We start from the raw sequence: 21172 nt of genomic DNA, 5'->3' as shown, positions 1-21172 counted from the left end.
ATAAGAATTGAGAAGACTGGGTTGGAGGCACTTATTCCTTAACTATACCAGTTTATGGAATGTTCTCACCTCATTTTGAGATCTCTGTTCTGTTACCAATTTTCTACAATTAGAGAACTAAGACATGTAACATAACAAATAACACTGTGTTGAAATCTGGCATTCACAACCAAGTGTGGGGTGATCTTGCCAGCTTTCAGTAAAGTCAAGACTTGTAATCTAGATGAGAAGTAAGATGCTTAAATTACACCGAAGGCAATAGGAATTCAGAAGCAAAATGTTATGCAGGATTGAAGAAAGTATTAAAGACAGATTGAATATTTTTTAAAAGTGATGTTGATGGTCTGCTAGCATTGTTAATGCCCTCAAAATCCTTATCTATCTTTAACATCTATCCGAGGTAGGTAAAATGAGGACCCAGATTGTTGGGGGCAATGTAAAATATATATATACATTGCTTACTGGTGTACACTGCTTAGAGAGTGCTTGCACTTAAAGCGGTATATAAGTCTCATAAATAAATAAATAAACATAATGAAGTTTTTGAAGGTTTACAATAGAATCTAGCTTGAATTAAAGAGAAAAAAATGTGGCAGATGTTTTTAGACAATAACTATACGTACTACTTATCTGCTCCATTTTTAGCAGTTGTTTTTTAATGTCTTTGTTCTTAAGCTACTTTACTATATTTGTGATTGCCTATGAAATACTAAGGAGAATTAAGACAATAAAACTATGCAATACATATATGTATGTTCCCTGGTCCACAGTACCTAGGACAAATTCCTTTAATTTCCTTCCCAAGAAAATGAATATATGCAGCATTTTATTTGTTGGTATATAACCATGTAAGAACCTGGTTCACACTAAAGATTATACAGGTAGTCCTTGACTTATGACCAATTGGGACTGGAATTTCAGTCATACGTCATGAAAATCGAGGCACCCACACGATTAGAGCTGATTTTACAACGGTTTTTTTACAATGGACACTGAGCTATTCGCATGGATTTAGGTTTGAATCCATTCACCCATACGGGCGTTTTCTGTCGGGGCCCGGGAATCAAACCATGGTCACATGACTGCAGGACACTTCAACCAGTCGTCAAAGTGAGCTGGTTGCCAAGTGCTCGAAACACAGTCATGTGATCGCCAAGGAGGCTGTGTAGGGCTGTACAACACTGAGGGGTCCCTGGTGCCCTCTGAGTTGCGTTGTCTTCTTGCAGACGTTTCATTACCCAACTAGGTAACCTCATCGGTGGGCTGGGAGGAAACAACCCAGCTCAGAGAGCGCCCAGGACCCCTCATTGCAATATTCTTCTTTATTTGCACAACATTTCATGACGGCTAGAAGTCTCTTTATGAGACCTTTCAGAGGCCACAATTCCAAATGGCCGATAAACGATGGGCTGTTAAGTCTCCGGAGACTTGCATCTGACTTCCATGAAGCATGAAACAGAAAAAGACAAAGCTACTGAAATGTAAACCTTTTTTTGTGTTCTGAAGGCAAGGTAAAAAAACCCCACAAACCTTTTGATAGTTCTTCCTAACGAACATTCCTCGGGTGAAGGATTGGATCGTGATAGCTGCTTGACGGATGGTTTTGTAGGCCCGGCATATCCTTAACATTCGATATTGTTTCTGGAAAATAATGGCAGCTTTTGTTTTCCTTAGATGATCAGCCAATCTGCAGAAGAGCGAAGGGGAAAAAGGTTTAGCAACGATAAATAAGAAGGACAACGCAAACCAATTGTTCCTAACAGAAGTGCTCCTGTACCGATTTTCTGTCACTGCTGTTCTTTCTTCGAAGATTTTCTACTCCATCCTGTTTCCAACAGAGACTCAACAATTGTGGGCGATGGATCATGGCTGGTCCTGAATGGACAGCTTCTGCAGAAGTGAGTTATTGCCCACAATTCCTTTAAGTGTGCCGTTGCCTTCTTCGTGTCCCTTGGTTCTGACAGTAAGTCAATAGTGGCTCTAATTGCACAATGGCAGGCTGGATTTTAAAATGCAATTTCCGCTTCATTTATTTATTGGTTTCACTTCCTACTTCTTCTCCGGAAGCTCCAAGCAATATGCTGCACACAGAGTAGTAACGTGTGGGGCTTCGTCTTAGGCTCACGATATGTGATGGAACGTAGCAAGGAGGGAGGGAGTGCAGTCCAGAAGAATAAGAGGCAACTCAGCCCAGAGTTGTGTGTGTGTCGTGTGTGAGAGAAAAAGGGTGAAGATAGCTCCTCCCTTAATAGTTCATAGAATAGATTGTAGATTCAGACAGTAGAGCCCTCAGTCTGGTAAGATTGTGTCTATAGGTGAGAAACTATAAAAAACTCAGCTTGGAAGAATCACCACATTGCCAAGTGCCGGGGAATGCAGGAGATTCAGGCAGTTCAAAGGAGTATAAAGGTTTATGGCAAGCTTAAGCGCTCTACAAGAATCTGACCAACTAACAGTCAAGGGAAATGAGCGGGAGATAAGAAAAGCAGTCAAGGCAGGCTGGGCTGAGATCTCTGGCGGGTGCGCAGGGACACCTCCCTCCCTCGGGCTCAGCCTGGTCATCTCCTACAAAGGGGTCATTCTTGGTTTAGGGCCTGACATGAGAAGCCTATAGGCTAGACTGGGCTGAGGGTCAGATATGGGTGCAATGTTACCCAGAGAGTGAAGATCTGAATTTGGGTTTTGCTGGGTTTAATGCAACATCGAGCATTGCACCACATGGATCTGCTTAGCTTTTCCCACTCTTCTTTGAAATGATCCCTCCCCATTTTGACGTCTCTCTCTGAATATTGTCCACAAGTGTTTGTATCACTTCAAAATTAATTCTGGATAAGTTTGACTTCACAACCTCATCTATTTTATCATTTATTTTATTTATATCTTGCCTTTATTATCTTTACAAATAACTCCAGGCAGCAAACATATCCAACACACCTTCCTCTTCTTATTTTCCCCACAACAACCCTTTGAGGTGGGTTGAGAGGGTGTGACTGGCCCAAATGTCACCCAGCCGGCTTTCAGGGCCAAGGTAGGACTAGAACTCACCGTCTCCCACTTTGGAATCTGATGCCGTGATCACCAGACCAAAGGTTGAATTAATAAAATAAATAAAACTGATGATATTTTCCTTTGAATTGCTCTAGCTCTGCAAAGTTTGTGGAGAATTCATTTTTCTGTCAGTGGAAGGTTTACTATTTCAACCCTAGTCTCAAAGCAGCCATTATTCTCCAAAGTTTGCCAATTTAGCTGCTCTAGTAACGCTCAACCTGGGTCTCAGCCAATTTGTGGAAAATGTCTGGCTGCAGGTAGTCCATACTTTATGACGATAACTGAGCCCAGAATTACAGCTGGTAAGTTATTACAGGCCATCCTGTGACTGGACTCAATTCTACAACATTTTTTGCAGCAGTCATTAAGTGAATGCTGCAGTCATTAAACGAATCCAATGAGTGCTTTTTGTCAGAAACTGGAAGCAAGCACCAGAAACCGGCAAAAAAAAACCCCATAAAAAACCTGCAGTCATGTGACCGCAAATGGTCATAAAAATGAGTCTGTTGCCAAGTGCTCAAAATATGATCCTGTGACTCCGTGGGGGGGGGCAGTAGTCATAACTTTAAAATCAGATGAGGAGGTTTTTGGGGGGGGGGTCTGAACAGTTGCTATGCAACTGGACTTAAGTACAAAATGGCAGCCATCAGATCTTCAGACAGGGCTTCTAAATGCAGCAGAGGAATAATGGAAGCAAAGGGAAGATCTTGAAAGATTTAAACATTTTTTTACAAATGACCTTTCTTTATGTACTTTCCATCACAGCAGCTGCCACGTTGTTTTTCCCAAGGCAACAGAAAAGGATATGAGCTGAAAACTAGGACTGGGGGCATTAACAATTTATTCTATTTCCTTTATAGTCGTGTGAGCATAAAGAGATTTTTATTGTTCTGCTACCGCTGGTCGTTCAGAGAGCAGGATGCCGAACAATATTCTCTGTGAATATTTGTTTTTTATCATCTAGGCCAGGGCTTCTCAACCTTGGCAACTTTAAGACTTGTGGACTTCAATTCCCAGAATTCCTCAGAATTCCTCAATTCAAACGGGTAGGCATCAACTGGCTTGCAGGCCAAGGTTTCCTTTGTTGTTAAAAATAATTTTTATACAATAATTCTAAAAAATAAAAAAATGCTCTTTTGTTGAGATTCTTTCTTTTTATTCTTTTTGTATGTTTTGTGATTGGGTTAATTGTAGTAACTGGGGTTTTTCTGGGTTTGGTTAGGTGGAATCCTGAAAAAAAAAATGCCATAGCAATTGCCTGTATCCTGGGCCGTTTCCCAGCGTAGGAACACAATATTTTACTATTAAGAGAAAAAATCCTAGTAGTTTAATAACTGCAAGTGACTTGATAGATTCAGATTTACCAGATGTGCTCAAGGAAAGCTGGATAGCTTTTGATCTGAATGGCTTAAACACGTGTTCCTATGTGGAGCAGAGCATCAGACTCACGGGCTAAAGGGCCTTTAAGTTCTCTTATACGATTCATATTGTTTATATATCTAATTTTCAACCTTGCTCGGATAAGAAAAAAGAATGTATTTCTTTCATCATGCTAAAACTGCAGCTATCCATCTTGATTGCTTTCCATATATAAAGGAGTCCTTGCGGATTTTACTACGCTAGTCGTTGCCGACTCTAGGGGGCGCTGCTCATCTCCGTTTCAAGGCCATGGAGCCAGCACTGTCGGAAGACATTTCCGTGGTCATGTGGCCGGCATGATGCCCCGGGGCACTGTTACCTTCCCACAAAAGTGGTACCTACTTATCCGCTTGCATTTGCATGCTTTCAAACTGCTGGGCTGGCAGGAGCTGATGGCCAGGACAGGAGCTCACCCTGTCTCATGCTGCTCGGATCTCGAACGTGGGCTGCCCCATTTATGCCAGGTGAACAGATTCCCATATTTCCAGCGAGAAAATTCTCTTGGGAAAATGTTCGCTTTATGCTTACCTCCGTGCCAGATATCCTCGGGTGAACCTCTGGATACTTAAAGCTGCCTCCCTGGTTTTCCTGTACTTCCTTCTCTGCGTCCAGCCACGCATCGTCTTCTGTATCATGATGGTGGCAGCCCGGAACTTATCTGCCCGCAATTTTTCCAAGTAGGCCACCTGGCCAGCACGGAAAAAGATCTTTGTACGTCCAAACTGAAACTGGTCAGGATTCTTGGGAAAGTGTAAAAGGAAAATTGAAGATTTTAAAAAGCATTTTTCCTTCCTTCCTTCCTTCCTTCCTTCCTTCCTTCCTTCCTTCCTTCCTTCCTTCCTTCCTTCCTTCCTTCCCTTCCCTCCCTCCCTCCCTCCCTCCCTTCCACCAAATTTGAGCATACCATCGTTTAATGCAATATGTGACCTAATCCGAGTGTTTTGCTTGGCTGAATCAAAGACAAATTAAATATGGTAGAACAAATAAATTTATCCAAGTTGGCACTTAACAAAATATGATTAAAATAGGAACGTGATGATAGGCAAAGAGTGTTTCAATAAGGAGCAGAATTAAGCAATATTAAAATGATTCTTCCAAACGATCCCATCATTCTTTCCAGTCTTCCGACAAAGAGATTGCAATGGTTTTTCAGGGGCTTTGGACTATAGTTAAATGGAGGAGTAGAATTAGGGATTTAGGACTACGGTAATGCTGGATCATGTGCCAATCCAATTGATTGGTTGATTGATCTGATAATATAAAGTATCTCTGACCTCTTACCTTAATTAGGCTTTCCAACAACGTTTTACAAATCAGTGTCTTGTCTTTCTTTTTCGAAATACTTTTGTCTTTCATGAGCACTCGATACCGATTCAAGAAGTCGTGGTAGGTCCACCTAAAGAAAATGACAAAAAGCCAGAAATCAGTGGGGAAACATTAAATCAAAAAGGCGGGTGGTGCAGCCTCCTTTGACAGCAAGTGTGAAAAACTGACAGCAAAACTGTTACCACCCGCCCTAAGATGTACTTAATAACTGTTATGCGGATAAAGGAGAATATTTGTAGCTCAGGGCTGACGTCAGGGGTCTTCATGCTCTCTGACTGTGGTTGTTTTCTTGCAGACATTTCATTGCCCCAAAGTGCATCATTAGGACGGATAAAGTTACCTAGTTGGATAACGAAACATCTATAACAAAACAACCGAGCTCAGAGGCCACCCAGGACCCCTCAAAAATGTTATAGCTGCAGATGTTAAGTGCATATTCTGGGTGGCCCACAACATTTCAAACACAATAGAAAAACTCATAAACCACTAAAACAGTGGTTCTCAACCTTTTTAATGCCGCGACCCCCAACCGGTCGTAAGTCGAGGACTACTCAACCGGTCGTAAGTCGAGGACTACTCAACTGGTGCAGCACCGTTTGCAGAATGGGACTTTTGGCGGGCTCAGCAGGGCAGAGACAGCCTGGACAATTCCTATTGGCTTTTGAAAGCCAATAGAATTAGACTCTATTCAAGAGAGTCTATTCTATTGGCTTTCAAAAGCCAATAGAATAAAAGGGAGTAGCACAGCTAAGGAAAAGGGGGAAAAAATGGCGGACTGCATTGTTTGGCGACCCCCGTGAAATGGTCGTTGGACCCCAAATGGGGTCCCCACCCACAGGTTGAGAACCACTGCACTAAAACAATACAGTCCAAGGGCTGGAGGCTTCCTAAGACACACCAACACCTGCAGTGACAAATTGGGAAAAGCCCAGCCTCCCGGAGGGCCGAGACGAGAGTGGCCCTCTGAAACTCGGGGGGGGGGGCTGTTTCTGAGAGCGGTTTCCCCCACTGTTTTCTATCTGCCAATCAGTCCTTCTCAAGGGGATGCGGTAAGTGCTGTTTAGCAGGAAAGGTTGCTTAGTCAATGTTCAAAGTTACAAAGATTCCCCCAAAAGGTACTTCAGACCCAGATTTTAAAATCTGACACAAGCACTTTCTTTCTCTCTCTCTCTCTCTCTCTCTCTCTCTCTCTCTCCTTCCCTCCCTCCCTCCCTCCCTCTCTTCTCCACCCTCCTGTGCTTGCATTTATGGCTATTTGCAGCATCCCACCGTCACATGAGCACAATTTATGGGGTTTTTATTAATATGGAAACCGGCATTTACTTCCCGTTTCTGGCAAAAGAGCCCAATGCAAGCAACGGGTTTGGCTTAATGACCGTGACATTCGCTTAAGTCAAAAAAATGTCATAAAATCAGGTCAGTCGTGGTGATGACCATTTAATGACTGACATGACTTATGACCATAATTTGGGGCTCCATTACAGTCATAGGTTGAGGACTACCTATAAACAGAAATAAGGAAGAGGGACGGCAGTTTATTCAGCCAGTAAACAGGAAGCGTAAACAAAGAAGGCCTAAAGCACCAGACGTAATTCAGTAACTGAACTGCAGAATTCCTGTCCTTGGCTGAGAACAGTTCATTTGAGGACCACTTGAAGTTACAGCGGCACTAAAAAAAGTGACTTAAGACCGTTTTTCACACCTACGACCGTCGCAGCGTCCCCTGGTCACGTGATCAAAATTCATGTGCTGGGCAACTAGCCTGCATTTACGACGGTCGCAGTGTGTCCCCTGGGATCACACAATCTCCTTTTGTGACCATCCGACGAGCAAAGTCAACAGGGAAAACAAATTCCCTTAACAGCCACATGACCAACTTAACAACAGCAGTGATTCACTTAGCAACTGTCTCGCTTAGCAACATAAATTTTGGGGCTGAATTGTGTTCGTAAGTCAAGGACTATCTGTATGCATAAATCCAGAAGAAAAAGCTTCTTTTTATCTTTTCTAGCAGTGCTTCTGCGCCCAAAACGTGACCAGTTCTGTGGTCTTTGTAAACTTTCAGTTCCTGATTAAACATTCAAATTAAATCCTTGGATAAAAGAAATTGGGAGGAAATGCCAAGCCTCCAGCAGAGCGTGTCAAAGCTCTCGTCCAAAGAGACGGCTGGAGCAATATTTTAATTCTTGGAGGAAGCGTCTCCTGCCTCGGCGCCTAGATTTAGAACTTGCAGCTGGGATTCTGAAATTGGCTCTTTGTCTGCCAAGTTTTAGCCCACTGCAGATTAAAGCCGCTGAGTTATGGACCCCTCCGAACGAAGGGAGTCTGCCTGGGGCTGCCAGCTGATGCCATGATTAAGCGCACGCGAAAGGAAGGGAGAGAAAAGGAACAGAAGGGGGAAATTGAAAGCTTAGAAGACTGTAAAAGCTGGATGTATGCTTTATGGCAGGAGTGTCCAACCTGGGCAACTTTAAGACTTGCGGACTTCAACTCCCAGAATTCCCCAGACGTATCAAAACTGATGTCACGATAAGTTGGAAGACTGCCTAGGGGTCCGGTCCCAAACTTTTTCGGCACCTGGGACCAATTTTATGGAAGACAATTTTTCCATGGACAGGCGGGGGGAGGGGGGAGCGTGCAATCCAGATCCCACCATGCACGCGCATTTTCACTCGCCCCGCTGTTCACCTCCAGCTGCGCAGGCCAGTTCCCAACAGGCTATGGACCTGTATCGGTCCACAGCCAGGGGGTTGGGGACCCCTGGCCCAGGGAACAGCTTGGTAAGAGGGCCTATGGAGAGTCTCAGCTTGGAAAGAGACAGCAAAGTCTGCAGCTGCACAGTGGATGGAGCAAGAAGCTGAAGAGCCCCCATCCCTAGGCTCTCAGGCTGTAAAGCGGACGGCGAGTGGACTGGACTTTCAGAGTGGGAAGATTCCCTCAGTATAGCTTTACAATGAAGTGTAGAATTAGGTTACCTGGCTATGTTTCCTGTCTGGGCTACAATTGACACTTCCTTCCTTCCTTCCTTCCTTCCTTCCTTCCTTTCCTTCCTTTCCTTCCTTCCTTCCTTCCTTTCTTCCTTCCTTCCTTCCCTTTTCTCTGCCACCTTTATTCCCTTTGTTTTGTGCTATTTTCTTCTTTTAAAATGTTTTTAACCATTTGTAAACCCCTCAGAGTTGCAGGAAGTCAGGCAGATTGTTTCTATACACAACAATATGAAATCACAAGAGCTGTCTGTGTCTTTAGCGGGTGTTGATACACATCAGGTTCCTCCCAAGAGCTCAAGATGTTCTGTTCTCCCCTGTCCGTTTCTTACCAGGAAGCAATACTTGCACCCCCGCACGTCCTTCATCCAATTCTTTTGAGATTCTCACCCTGCCAGTTTTATTATTGGCTTTCTCTTTCCTAGAGCACAAATGTCATCACAATCCACGCCTTTTATCATTATGACACAATTACATCTTTGTTCAAGAAATGCATATAAATCACTTTTGGACTTTGTACTGCTTTAACTAAGAAAAACTTGCGCAAAATAGACTACCTTTGCCCCATAGTTGTACATCTGATGTTTAAACGGTTTTTTCCCCTCCTAACACTGGTTTGGACTCAGCTTCCTGTTCCAACATTCATTAATTTGAGAACAGCCGCTGCTTTAAACATAAAGTGGGTAGGGTTTTTTTTGCTGTTTTTCAGGGATGATTACTTTTTTCTCTCTTTCATTTTAGATTATCTTGTACTCTTGTGCAAGAGTCCAAACTGAATTTGGCCTTTTCAGTGTAGATCAAATAAGATGCAGGGATGTAATTACCTCAAGAGATACGAGAATCTCCAGGAACCCCTGGGGTAAAGACTCCTACAAAACTAGTGTGGACCATTTTAAATTCCAAGAAGATCCATTTTGATTCTTCCAAGCAGGTTTCTTTATTGTTCCTCCCCCGTAAACAGACTCTTGCCAAACCGAAGGAAGCAGGCTATCACCCCCACAAAGCATATATTCAGGGAACTATTAGGGAGGAGCCGTCTTCACCCTCTTTCTCCCACACAAACTATGACAGTGATGGCAAACCTTTTAGAGACCGAGTGCCCAAAAACCACCCCGCCCTCGCCCTGTCCGCCCCCCTGCCCGCAGGGCCATCCACCGCCTCCACGGCCCACCGCAGATCGCCCAGGCGGCCCAGCAGCGCCGTGGTGGCCATACCCTCCACCCGCGCCCTGCAGCATCCTCTCTGCATGACGGAGCCTTGTCCCCGCTATCCGGCTCCCATGTCCTTGGCAGTGCTGCTCTGCGCGGGCAGCACCCAGGGGAACTCTCCTCCGGGGGGGCTGCTGGTGAGGAGGAGGCCGTGGGGGGAGGCAGGGCTGGGGTGACGGCACGCGTGCCCAGAGAGAGGGCTCTGAGTGCCACCTCTGGCATGCATGCCATAGGTTCGCCACCACTGAACTATGACCTGAGTTGTCTCTTATTCCTCTGGAATGCAGCCCCTCCCTCCTGGGAATCTACACTACATTCCCTCACAATTAACACTGGAAAGCTTAACACTGAACATGCACGCAGATCTTTTTTTAAAAAAACTTAAGTCTGTTTTTTTTTTAAGGCCATATCACATGCACGTCAAAGTGCTAGAATGGAAGGACAACATCCCCAATGAGGATTTGCCTTTCTCTGCCATTTCTCCATGCAGGAAAATGGAAGGGCTTTCTCTAACATTTTAGCTTCAATGAAGGATCTTCAACCCCTACTAGTTCAGATCAAAGTGCCATCTGGTATCTATCTTCCTCTTGCTGAACAAGACGTTTGTGATTTGGTAGTAATAATTGTTTGGCTTTCATTTTTTTATGCTCTGCTGGTTTTACTGTGTTTTGTATGCTTGTATTATGTAACCTTCTCATTTATTAGTGTTAGATACTGAGATAATCTTTGCAAGCACTTTATAAATAATGAGTTATATTTATATAGAACAGTGGTTCTCAACCTTTTTAATGCCACGACCCCCAACCGGTCATAAGTCGAGGACTACTCAACCGGTCGTAAGTCGAGGACTACTCAACTGATGCAGCACCGTTTGCAGACTGGGACTTTTGATGGGCTCAGCAGGGCAGAGACAGCCTGGACAATTCTTATTGGCTTTTGAAAGCCAATAGAATTAGACTCTATTCAAGAGAGTCTATTCTATTGGCTTTCAAAAGCCAATAGAATAAAAGGGAGTAGCACAGCTAAGGAAAAGGGGATAAAATGGTGGACTGCATTGTTTGGCGACCCCCATGAAATGGTCGTTCGACTCAAATGGGGTCCCGACCCACAGGTTGAGAACCACTGATATAGAAGAAAGATGCAATAGCAATATCAAGAACTGCATGAGCAGACAGGTGGGTGCCACCGGGGGGCACTACAGAGCATGAGTGGACACTATGGGCAGGCAGTAGTGAGGGCAGGGTGTGTGGGTGCTATGGAGTGCAGGCAGGCACTATGGGTGGGCCTACAAAGTATTGTCAAGTGTGATTAGATGCTGCAGGCAGATGCTACGGTGAACAAATGGTCAAAAAAGCAGCAGAACAACCTGAGGCAGTAGTGGTGAACCTATGGCACAAGTGCCAGAGGTGGCATTCAGAGCCCTCTCTATGGGCATGCGCACTGTCGACCCGGCCGCGCCTCCCCCGTGGCCTTCTCACCAGCAGCCCCCTGGAGGAGAGTCACCCCTGAGCGCGGTCCGCATGGAGCAGCTCAGCCAAGGACATGGGCAGCAGGGACAAGACTCCGCCCTCACGTCCCATTGCGCACAGATGATACTGTGGGGCACGGGCGGAGGGGGTGGCTGCCATGGCACTGCTGGGCCTCTTGGGCGATCTACTGCGGTGTGCTGTGGAGATGGTAGGTCGCCTTGTGGGGAAGCGGGGGTAGAGTGGGCAGGGCGCGGAGCGGGGCAGGCGGGGAAGCAGGGGCAGTTTTGGGGCACTCAGTCTCTAAAAGGTTCGCCATCACTGACCTGAGGTCTCTCACCAGTTTCCCATTGACTTTGCTTGTATCACATGATCCAATGGATGCTGCAACTATTGTAATTGTGAGTGTAGGAATGACCAGGCTGAGCCTGAGGGAGGGGTCAAGGGCATCATCAATCTCAAACCCCTTCGTGCCCACAAGAATCCTGCCTCCCTTGAATTCCGTTGAATTGCTTCAACTGTTAGTAGTTCAGATTCTTGAAGAGAACGTTAGCAGGCAATAAACCTGCACTCATTAAACTGCCCCGGCTCCTGATTTCCTGCATTTGATAGCAAGTCATTTACCAAGCACCCAAATCATATAATCATAGGGACAGCCTATGACAGCCACAACTGTGAAGACTGACTGTGAGTCCCCTTCATTCAGCACCATCGTAACTTTGAACAATTACTGAGCAAGTGGTTGTAACTCAAGGACTTCCTGCAATATCTTTGAGATCAGACCTGGATAGCTCCTAATAATAATGCCCCATATATAATTATCTAAAGTGCAAAGATCTGTGAATTCAATTCTTGGTAGAAGATTTGAACTCCATTGAAAGAAAATGTCTATGTATACCTGATGAGTCCCAATAAAAATGAAACTGGTCACATATTGCTCAATAAATCTATACTAATTCTTTTGCTGCATGTAGATTCAGGTGAGTGGATGGGTCCATTCAATGTACTTATTCTGGGATTAAATAATTCCATGAGCAGCAGAACAAACAAGCTGGCCCCCAAAAATTGAAAAAAAAAATTCTTGGAAGAAAAAGGAGATAGTACAGCACAAATTACATTTGTCACTCGGATAGCGCAGTGGCAGCTACACCAAATCACAAGGACCCTGAAATACTTTGTGCTTCATGTCTGAGCACAAAAGCCGTCAATTTCAGCAGAAAAAAGTGGCACCCTGCAGGCAGGGCATCCTTAAGGAATTCTTAAGGATTGATAGAGTCAGAAGCGATGGAGGGCCACACGCAGCCTCGCTTTGAAGCCAATTGGCTCAGATCCTGACTTTCCCCCATCCTTTACATTGGAGGAATCAACAAGCTGTCAAGTTTAAACTAGTAAGTTCTCTCTATTATTTTGACAGATTACCATAAATATTATATAAAGATCTTCCATTACTTTGAGAACAGAGTGTGAAATCTGTTAAACAACTCCCCAAATTAACAAAGAAGGAGAGAATTTCCTAGTAAAATATGCTGAACTTTATCATAAAATGTTTACTGCAGGAGAAAGATGATTAATAGCTTTCTAGATAAGTAGGTAGATGGATGTGGATGGATGGATGGATGGATGGATGGATAGATCCAAGTTATCTATCTATCTATCTATCTATCTATCTATCTATCTATCTATCTATCTATCTATCTGATAGACAGACAGACAGATAGATAGATAGATAGATAGATAGATAGATAGATAGATAGATAGATAGATAACTTTTATTGTCATTTTTTACTGTGGGCACAATGGCACACATTAAAAATGAAATTTAGTTGCTTCCTCTCAAAGTGTACGCATACATAACACACATTTAAAATATACTATATACAACATATGTATAGACCTACAGTCTTACATATAAGTAACATATAAATGTTAATCACTGTCCATCTTGAAGACAGAGCGGAAGGAGGAAGCTTGAGAGTTCACAAGGTTGACACTGTATGGAACAAAACTGTGGTGCAGGAAGAATCCCTCATGAAATGCGCCTGGGTAGTCCTTGACTTACAGACATAATTGAGCTCAAAATTTCTGTGGCTAAGAGAGATAGTTAAGTGACTTTTGCCCCATTTTATGACATTTCTTGCCACAGTTGTTAAGTGAATCTGCAGTTGTTAATTTGGGAACAGGGTGAAGTGAATCCCCCGTTGGCTTTGCCTGCCAGAAGGTCCCAAAAGAGGAATCACGTGACTCTGGGACATTGCGACCGTCATAAATACGGGCCCCTTGCCAAGCGTCTGAATTTGGATCACATGACCACAGAGATGCTGCAATGGTCGTAAGTGTGAAAAATGGTCATCGGTCCCTTTTCCCAGTGCCGTTGTAACTTTGAACGGTCACTAAATGAACTGTTGTAAGTCAAGGACTACCTGTAACAAGCTAACCTGACTTTAACTATATACTGCTTGGTACGATGCTATCTAGAATTCCCAACGGCAGCTATCAAAGAAAACCCCTTTCTCCTCTCTCTGGAAAGGTCTGGGGGGGCCACACCTGGGGGACTCTGAGCGGCCTTTGAGCTTTTAAAATTTCTGAGCCAAGAGCCACATTTTAATTGAGGGGTTAGGGTGATGCCTGCATTCAAAAACTAGCAGCAAGGACAACATGTAAATTGGATTGGATTTATGTATTCTGATTGTACATCAGTATACGGGGTGTGACAGAACTTCGCAACTAACAACAACAACATACGGTGTGTGCTTCCTCGTTGACAATATGTTAGCAAATCAGAGGTTGCAAAAGCTGGGAAGGGATGGAAGCCAGCTTCCTTTGAAAAGGAGGGTGACAAACAGCCATTACGTAAAGCAGGGGTGGGCAACTATGGACCCTTTATAACTTGTGGACTTCAATTCCCAGAATTCCTGAGCCAGCCATGGCTGGCTCAGGAATTCTGGGAGTTGAAATCCATAGTTCCTATAGAAGGCACGAACAAGGGAGAGGCACAAAAGGATTTGAATATTATTTTGATGTGCTAGAGAGCTTAGCTTGCATTGAAATATGATCCATGTCACCACATTGCAGGCCCTTCCCAAAAACACTTTGCGTTATGACCAGGTGCCGTGTTCCATGGTCACATGACTGAAATGTGTGATGTTTTCTGCTGATTTCCAGTAAAAAAATACCCATCTGGGAGAGTGGATTCAGACTTATGACCGTGTGGTTCCCTTAAAAGAAACCGTTGAAATATCGGGTCTGAGCACGTGATGCCTCAACCTGTGACTGAAGTTCTGCTCCTAAGCACGGTTGTAGGTATCTGCACCTTTTTCATCTTCATCTCAGATATACTCTTGGAATGTGTAAAGCTGGACCAGCCTTCACCTTTATTGTTTGTCCCCTGGAGACTGAAACAATAACAGGTAATCTCTCCCTCATTGCTTTTCCTAAAGGACAGCGCAGCAAAACATTCAGATAATTTAAAATAGATTGAAACACGGATGCAGAAAGTGCTGACTGATCAATCTATGCTTCAGATTCTCACTGGTATAGGCCCGATAGTCCGGACATGACGTCCGTATCATAAGATTTATCTCTGAAATAGCTCCCTCTGCTCCGAATGTGATTGTAATATGCCGTGGAAGAAGGATGGCATTTATTTTTGGAAAGAATCAGTGCTATAAACAGGATTTTTTTTTTCAAATGACACTGACCAGCACACTGGGACGCTACTTAATGGTTGCAAAGGAATTGTTTCATATTGCAAAAAATTCAGGCCACATTTCTGAAAGTATGCCAAGTTCACCATAATATTGTGTGTTGTGTTCTCCATTCAACAGGCAACCCCATTTCAAGGGGGGGGGGAAATGGCTTTCAAACTGAGGACATGGAGACTGGAGGCTAAAACATATAAAGAACGGTTGCTGGAATTGGGGATGTCCAGTTTAATGAAAAGAGGGATCAGGGGGGACATGATAGCAGCGTTACAATATCTCAGGGGCTGCCCCAAAGAAGAGGGAGTCAAGCTATTCTCTAAAGCGTTTGAAGGCAGGACAAGAAGCAACGGGTGGAAACTCATCAAGAAGAGAAGCAACCTGAAACTAAGGAGAAACTTCCTGACAGTGAGAACAATTAACCAGTGGAACAACCTGCCTCCAGAAGCGCTGAATGTTCCAACACTGGAAGTTTTTAAGAAGAGACTGGACAGCCATTTGTCTGAAATGATAGCGTTTTCTGCCTGAGCAGGGGTTGAACTAGATGACCTCCAAAGTCCCTCCCAACTTTTTCATTTATTATTATTATTATTATTATTATTATTATTATTATTATTATTATTATTATTATTATTATTATTTACTAAGCCCAAAACAGTAAACATTTTGAATGTTTCTCAATGCATACTCAAACCCCTGTAGCTTTTCTTGCAGGAGAAAGCAAGATCCAGGAAAAAGGTGTCCACCAGGATTAAGCTTCACCTGGAGAGGCAACTGGTTAAGGAGTTCTAACATTCTACCAAAGAGTTCAGACTTCACAGAGAAAAGTTCTAGTCATTTTTTGTGTGTGTGTACTCTAAAACATGCCCTTCAGAGCAGGGCTCCCCAACCTTGGCGACTTGTGGACTTCAACTCCCAGAATTCCTCAGCCAGCCATGCTGGCTGAGGAATTCTGGGAATTGAAGTCCACAAGTCGTAAAGTTGCCATGGTTGGAGAGCCCTGCCTTAAGAGTTTACTTTCTCAGTCTTTGTCTCCCGCCTTGTTTGAAAGCACGACTGTTATTAGAGAAAAACAGAAATGCAGAATTGTTCTGAAGTGAGAGTCACCTGGATGGGTAGCCGGCTGCGCTGATCCGGATGGTCTCCAGCACTCCACAAGCTCTAAGTTGCTGTACTGCTCTCTTTGGATCGAAGCTGTCAAGACACAATTGATGGCAGTCGTGAACACAGCGGTACGGTCCATCCCGATCCCGGTTCATTTACATGGTCTAGGACAGGGGTACGCAACCTTGGCTCTTTTATGACTCGTGGACTCCAACTCCCAGAATTCCTGAGCCAGCATGGCTCAGCTTGGAAACCTTTCCCTTTCCCCTTAGCATGGCTGGCTCAGGAATTCTGGGAGTTGAAGTCCACCAGTCATAAAAGGGCTAAGGTTGCCTGCCCCTGGTCTATGAACTCAATGCTAATCTTAAGAATAACCTTCCCAAGCCTTAAAGACTTCTGTAAGCATTGCATTGAACTTCCAACATGTCTTTATCTATCAATACTTTTCTGAAGTTTATCAAGAGGTAAATACAAAAGCAAATGAAAATAGGGGAGGGGAAAAGGGAAGAGAAAGAAGGGTAAAGTAATGGGAGAAAAAAGAAAGGAAAACATTGACTTCTGACTCTTTTTAGCACAGTAGACTAAGACAGTAACTCGTTACTTTTTTGTCTAATTATTGACTAAATTATTACTACTGACAATTTTTGACAAGTTATTGATCAAACTAACATTAGATAAGTTTGCTATTATAGAAATGACTGAAACTAACCTGTTTTACTCATTTCTATAATAGCAAACTTACCTAATCACAAAACCCAGTCAAAACTCCATTTTTCCCATCTCAATCAAGCACAACATCCAGCAGTGGTTTCCAGCTGGAGACAAAGTTGAATGTGTTCTTTTCTTTGATTAAAGCAGTCAATTTAAGCCTCTCTGCTAGCTCCGGTCAGTTTTTCCAGCCACTCGTCCGTTGTGGGAATCAAAGTCTCTTCCCATTTTTGTGCATTGAGCATTCTTGCCACAGTCCACAAATATGAGAGCAGAGCTCCAGATTTTTTTTCCCTCACAGATTCTTTTGTATTTTATATCTTGATACATTTAATAAAATTACTGATAAATCAACATGTCTTGATGGTGCCAGGTTGGGGAAATGCTGTTTGGTTTATTACTGGTGGTTAATTAGTGGCTCCTTTTGGGAATTTCTAATTTCTAGTTCACCTTTCCAGAAAAGGTAATCAGAATGAAAACTTTCTCGTTCCTCTTTGGCAGTTCTTTGAAACATTCCTGAATAGTTCCTTCATCAGATTTGTGATTGGATACCTGTCCTTTGTTTCCTGATCAATGCACACCTGACGCATGACATGGCCGTGAGACAAACACAGTTAAACACTGGGCAAGGTCTGTTTAACTTGTACATATTTTAATATTGTATTTTTTATTTAAATGTTATGTTTTATATGTTGTCTCCAACCCCGGTACGCAGACTGGTACCAATTTGCGGCACGTTGGGAACTGAGCCGTGCAAGTGGTGAATGAGCGCGCAAAGCTTCATTTGCACATGCTTGGGATTTAGGCTGCGCGTGCGAAACCATCTTCCTCCTGCTGCTGGTCCACGCAGCAAGAAAGATTGGGGACCGCTGTCGTATAGTATGCCTTATTTTAACTGTGATGCTTCTGACACGAATAAACAAACCATCAGATTTGATTTGCGAGGATCAGTTTTTTCTAAAACTTAAGAGACATTTCGTATCTAGCTACCGCCCTTTAAAATGGAAGTCAATAAAAAGAAAGCAAGGTAAATGAAACTTGCCCCCCCCACAGGATCTGCCAAATTTTCAGGAATGTATCAAAAACGTAAATACACAAGAGCAAACGTGTAATGCATTATTCCAGATCTCTGCATGTGTATTCACGTGTGACACTGGTTTAATAGCGTAAATAACAACTCAGCAATTTTCCTCTGAGTGAATTGCAATTGAGCCAAAGAGGCTGATTCTGAGATGCTGTCGTGGCTTCGAAAGTACATCTGCCTCTGCACATGTGGAACACAGCAATTGTTCTTTTATATAACTTTATTAAAAGAAACACAAAAGCAATTGTCCAGGAACATGTTTTACTGGGAGCAAAGGGTTTCAGGTTTTGTCAGCTAGAACCGTCATAAACGGGGACTGGAAAATGTCACAAGTGAGACAAGAAAATTGAAAGGCTCCCTTCAAAATCTGCGAAGGGCCGTCACGTAGACGAGGACAAAGATTAATTCCTTATTGCCTGAAAGAACAGGATCAGATCCAATGGGATCAGGTGGGCTGACGTAGGTTGATAATCAAGCATTTTGAAAATAAAATCAATTGCCTTCAAGGCTCTCTTATTTTTTTTATTTTTATTTGTCAGAGAGCTTCGACCAGTGTTGAAATTCAGCCTGTGTTGGGAATGTTCTTGGTTTCCAGCACAAAGCAAGGGATGAATTAAGCTGTACCAGAGGGCTCTGTGGTTCTTTTCAGGGCGGTGCTTTCGTGTCCCTTTTCTTGTGAGTGAAGGCGAGAACATACGTGTCCCAGAATAAGGTTGCAGGATCCAATCTGGGTCAGTCAGTCACCTGCGCCAGAGATTTAGTCTTCCGGACTCCAGCCCAAGTCCCAAAGCTCGGAAGACTAAACCTCTGGTCCCAGTGACCGATCCAGATCGGATCCTTTTTCTTAAAAATGAAAATGGAGAGCAATACATCATCCTGGTCCAGAACATGCACTTAATTTCTTTAATCAAAAAAGATTTAATAGGATACTTAGGAGCAGGAACACTTTTTTTTCATTAGACAGCTTCCTATTGATTCTTCTCTGTCGTGAAGTAGACCTGGGAGGTTTTCACTCAAATGATGGTTCAAATCTCAAGGAGTGGCGACTCTGCCAGTCTGAGGAGGACACAGAAATCCATCCATGCTTTTGGGAGCTTTGAATATATGATCATACGGGAGCCTCTCCATCGTGGTTGTAAGCCGTAATGGTTGTAAAATGGATCAGTCACGTGACCAACTTTATTTTACAAGCATTTTGATCATTAAGTAAATGCTGTGGTCATTAAGCGAGTTCGTAGTTCACTATGGGGGCAGTTTTACTGAAAACCAGGAATGCTAGTTATCGGTAAAATAGAATAACAGAATAAAGAGTTGGAAGGGACCTTGGAGGTCTTCTAGTCCAACCCCCTGATCAAGCAGGAGCCGTATCCCATTTCAGGCAAATGGCTGTCCAGTTTCTTCTTTAAAACTTCCAGTGTTGGAGCATTCACCGCTTCTGGAGGCAGGTGGTTCCACTGGTTAATTGTTCTCACTGTCAGGAAATTTCTCCTTAGTTCCAGGTTGCTTCTCTCCTTGGTTTCCATCCGTTGCTTCTTGTACTGCCTTCAGGCGCTTTGGAGAACAGCTTGACTCCCTCTTCTCTGGGGCAGCCCCTGAGATATTGGAAGACTGCTACCATGTCCTTCTCTTCTCATCCTTCTCTTCGTTAAACTAAACATGCCCAATTCCAGCAACTGTTCTTTATATGTTTTAGCCTCCAGTCCCCTGATCACCTCTGTTGCTCTTCTCTGCACTCTTTCTAGAGCAGAGGTCTTCAAACTTGGCCCTTTTATGACTTGCAGACTTCAACTCCCAGAATTCCTCAGCCAGGCACGCTGGCTGAGGAATTCTGGGAGTTGAAATCCACAAGTCATAAAAGGGCCAAGTTTGAAGACCCCTGTTTAGAGTCTCAACATCTTTTTTGTAACATGGTCACCTGTTGTAAAACACAGTCCTGTCATCGCAGGATGCTGCAAATGGCTGTTAATGTGGCCATCTTGCTGAGCAGCGTAGGTTCGAATATGTGACTGAGGAGGCAAGCTCAACTGTTGGACTTTTGACTCCAGGTTGTAAGTAGCTCCAAGGCAGATCCATCAGAACTTTGAATGATCACTAAGCTACCAGTCGTAATTCAAGGACTACCTGTATCTGCAGGGATCACACATGCATTCGTTATTTTGGAGCATGGAACATGTATATCCAAAGAGATGATCCAGAAATAATTCTTAATGTATGGTGCTAAGCAGTCTGTTACTGATAATCAATACGAGCTTGTTGTACCTTTTTTTTTTTCAGGACACTGAAATGCCCAAATTATTACGTTACTTTTAGATCTGAGAATTCAGAAAAGCTAATGGAATAAACTTCCTGCAACATTACATCGCAGGACAATATCTGATTATAGAACTAACATCCTCTAATCTGACTTAATTAAGAAACTGAGTACTGAATGATGATACTATAAAGCTGTAATTATTTATACTGTATTGCTCAAGACATAACAGATGATGCATGTTGAATGATATTAGCATCCTTTGCAACAACCTATTTAAATCAGACACTGACTGGAAAGGATGGAAAATTTATCTAAGATTTAGTAATGAGAAGTTTCTTAAACATACAGAAATGGTCAGATCCAATCGTTGTGTCTGTGGAGATTCTCAGTCATCCAGATCATGGTGGTTTTCCAAGAGGCAACTGGACTTCCTTCTTTTTCTTTTCTTCAGCCAACACAACATATGTGCACCCTTTAAACCCAAGGATACACTTGTCCACCCAAGGATAAAACGCCCAGACACAAACTGAGCAACGTGGTCTATGCAGTACGATGCAGTGAGCCATGTGCCAATCTCTACATTGGGGAAACAAAACAACTACTTCACAAACACCTGGCACAGCACAGGAGAACAAACCCATCAGGACAAGAGTCAGCTACCATCTGCCTTTAAGAGACAAAGGCTGCTCTTTGGAAGACAGCAAAGTCCACATTTTGGACAGAGAGGACCGCTGGTTTGAAAGGGCTCCAAGAGACCATCTAGGTCAACACTGAACATCCCTCCCTCAACAGAGGGGGAGGGATAGGACATCATCCATCTCCAGTCTACAACATGGTCCTTTCAGCAGTTCCAAGAAGGCTCCACGTCCATTT

General features: G+C 43.5%; 1 protein-coding gene across 3 annotated transcripts in view; it reads right to left on the bottom strand.

Annotated features, from left to right (window-relative positions):
- LOC120297637 (unconventional myosin-Vb-like) overlaps positions 1 to 21172 on the bottom strand; it is a 213394-nt gene that overhangs the window by 34103 nt on the left and 158119 nt on the right. For all 3 annotated transcript variants that reach the window (XM_039320485.1, XM_039320484.1, XM_039320486.1), the window contains exons 17-20: positions 16257 to 16343; positions 5749 to 5863; positions 4996 to 5207; positions 1531 to 1687 (exon numbers count right to left, since the gene is read on the bottom strand). In XM_039320485.1, coding sequence (XP_039176419.1) covers positions 1531 to 1687; positions 4996 to 5207; positions 5749 to 5863; positions 16257 to 16343 — 571 coding nt within the window. The remainder of the gene's footprint in view (positions 1 to 1530; positions 1688 to 4995; positions 5208 to 5748; positions 5864 to 16256; positions 16344 to 21172) is intronic.

The sequence above is a fragment of the Crotalus tigris genome, unplaced genomic scaffold (assembly GCF_016545835.1).
Source record: "Crotalus tigris isolate CLP2741 ecotype Arizona unplaced genomic scaffold, ASM1654583v1 scf7180000023652.331455, whole genome shotgun sequence".
Taxonomy (NCBI): Eukaryota; Metazoa; Chordata; class Lepidosauria; order Squamata; family Viperidae; genus Crotalus; species Crotalus tigris.
The sequence above is the reverse complement of the archived record's forward strand: the minus strand, read 5'-3'. Positions and strand labels throughout refer to the sequence as shown.